Source organism: Alosa sapidissima, chromosome 6 (genome assembly GCF_018492685.1).
Source record: "Alosa sapidissima isolate fAloSap1 chromosome 6, fAloSap1.pri, whole genome shotgun sequence".
NCBI classification, from domain to species: domain Eukaryota; kingdom Metazoa; phylum Chordata; class Actinopteri; order Clupeiformes; family Clupeidae; genus Alosa; species Alosa sapidissima.
The window spans coordinates 13,748,626-13,751,125 of NC_055962.1; the positions used below are offsets into that span (position 1 = coordinate 13,748,626).

The following is a 2,500-nucleotide window of genomic DNA, read 5'->3' on the forward strand; positions in this document are numbered from 1 at the left end:
CGTTCATAAGCACTGCAGCTCAAACAGCAAATCTCTCTCTCTTCCCCTCTCTCTCTCTAGCGCGCTCGCTCGCTCGGTCTCAAACAATACTGCAATGGCCTATTGCTTGCATTTATTTGTTGTCATTTGCTCGTGACGTTTCATTTAGCATCGGTGATACGCGAGCTCAGTAACGGCGTCGACTCGTGCGCAGGCAGCAGCGCGCGTCAGCATTGCTCTCCTCGCGATGAATTCTTACGTAAATCATTATTTTAATCTTTGTGAAGAGCGGCTCTGTCTGATCCGGCCAGACAGCGCCGCGGAACGCCTCGTGCTGCGGGTTTCGTTAGAACGCTACGCGAACCAATTAATCACCAAAGACTGGAGTCTCAAGGGAAGAGCCATCGCTTCTCCCTCTCTAGCTCTCATTAAGCCTCTCTCTCTCTCTCTCTCTTTCTCTCTCTCTCTCTGTACGTATGCGTGCGTGCGTGTATGTGTGTGCGTGTGTCGCCCCATGTGTGCAACTGTTAAATATCTGTTGTTTCAAAGGAAGAAATGTTGTGTGAGGTTCGGAAAAGAGAATTAGTGTCGACAAATGAACATCATTAACAACCAAACACAACGCAGATACGTGGAGCTGTCAGAGTCTAGTACATGAGAGAGAGACAGAGAGACAGAGAGAGAGAGAGAGAGCATGGAGAATGTGTGAATCGGATGCGTGCGTGTGCGACTTAAAATCGATGCAATTAGTGACGAATACACTAGCACTTATCCGGTCTAGCTCCTCAACAGCGCACGCTGATCATTCTAATCAACTAGAACATCAGTTTCGCAGCTCGTTGCAGCCCACGCGGGAACCAACGCAGCGGACTGAGCGCGTCCACCGAAGTCGTCCTGTACGTGTGTGAATGTGTGGTAATGATTAACCCTGTCTACTCAGCTGTCAGTAGGCCTTCAAATCAACACCGTCGTGTGCGTGTCTTCCTGTGTGCGCCCCTCGTGCTCTGCTTTTGCCTGAATCACACTGGGTCTCTGCAATTGACACATTAATCCCTGTACAGCAGATTATGCAAGAGGCGGTTGTTTATTCCAACCCCCCTCATCCCTCCCATCCTCGCTGCCTCTCTTGCCTCCAAGCTACACTCTCCAAACACACGAAAGAAACGTCTAGAGCCCGTCTTGTCTCCCTTACGCCGTCGGTTTAACACCCATCACCTAACCCCCCCCCCCCCCCCACACACACACACACACACAAAACCTACCCCGTTTTCGTTCTATCCTTATCGCAACGAGCCACCGTCACCAACAACAAAGCGTGAAAGCACTTTCTCCTGGGGAGCGAGCTAGACATCAAGACGGCTTCACATTTTTGAGCGCATTCACCAATGTGCTACTGTAGCGGGTTTGGACACGCTGCGGCCTTTTGGGACAGGAGGACAGGACTTTTCAGGAGGACGGTGGGCTCAATTGTCCTGAACTCTCCCATTGTGGCTAAACGGCAGCCAGGCCATGGTCCCTTTTGCGCACAGGGCCATCTTCATCTAGCTGAAACAGAGTCCCACGCCAGGCAGAAAGAGGGGGGGGGGGGGGGGGTAGAGATAGGGGAGCTTTTCAAAACCATCGACCGCCGCATCACTATAGCCACACCACATGCAGCTTGGCCAATGCACACGGCCAGCACTGCGGGAGAGATATGTTATCTGAATTTTCCGTCTCTCAAGGCTTTGAGGCGCGTATGCACTACGCACACACACACAGGCAGTCGCGCACAAGCACTCTCTCTCACACACAGACACACACAGACACACACACACACACACTGCTGTGAGCTGATGTCGCATTAATTAAACACAATGATCCGCGGAAGAGAGTACAGCTGGGGGTAACGGGCCGGGAGAGCACCACTCGCGCAGTGTTTTTGCAGGGCTCAGATGGAGCAATGCGCGACCGCACTTGACACTTCTATCGCCATGGCCAGGGAGACAGGATGCAGTAACTTCAGCTTACCTGTTAGTAGTTACGGTGGCAACATATGTGTACGTGTGTGTGTGTGTGTGTGTGTGTGTGTGTGTGAGAGAGAGAGAAAGAGAGAGAGAGAGAGAGAGAGAGAGAGAGAGCGCGTGTGTGTGTATGTGTGTGAGTGTGAGTGTGATTGTTCTCCCACCTTGCAGAGCTGGAAATGCTCCGACTGGAGCGTCTCGTGGACTAGGTCGTTTTCTCTCACGCCCAGCGGTTGCGACGGCGTGGCGGAAGCCGTTAGTCCGTCCAGCACCTTCCGGATGTTAAACTTCTTCATGCTCCTCTCCGTGAGCACGCGATGCCACGCTGGACCGACCACACAGAATCACAGATCTCCCGGAAAAGATCAGGGGATGTGGTGGGGGTGCGCCACGCTCGCTGGCTTTTCGGTGATTCTCCCCAAAAATCTCACATTTTATACCGTGTTGTCTCCGCGGTCTCCATGTCCGAATATTCGGCCGTCACCAGAGCAGTACGCGTGAGCCAGCTTGTTAATTTAGAG

At 52.5% G+C, this 2,500-nt stretch overlaps 1 protein-coding gene across 1 annotated transcript in view; it reads right to left on the minus strand.

Moving 5' to 3' along the window:
• The window catches only part of stxbp5a (syntaxin binding protein 5a (tomosyn)), a 105,547-nt gene that overhangs the window by 102,922 nt on the left and 125 nt on the right, over window positions 1-2,500 (minus strand). The window contains exon 1 of the mRNA XM_042096246.1: window positions 2,144-2,500. This exon is cut by the window's right edge and continues 125 nt beyond it. Within this exon, the coding sequence (XP_041952180.1) occupies window positions 2,144-2,275 (132 nt within the window). The 5' untranslated portion in view covers window positions 2,276-2,500. The remainder of the gene's footprint in view (window positions 1-2,143) is intronic.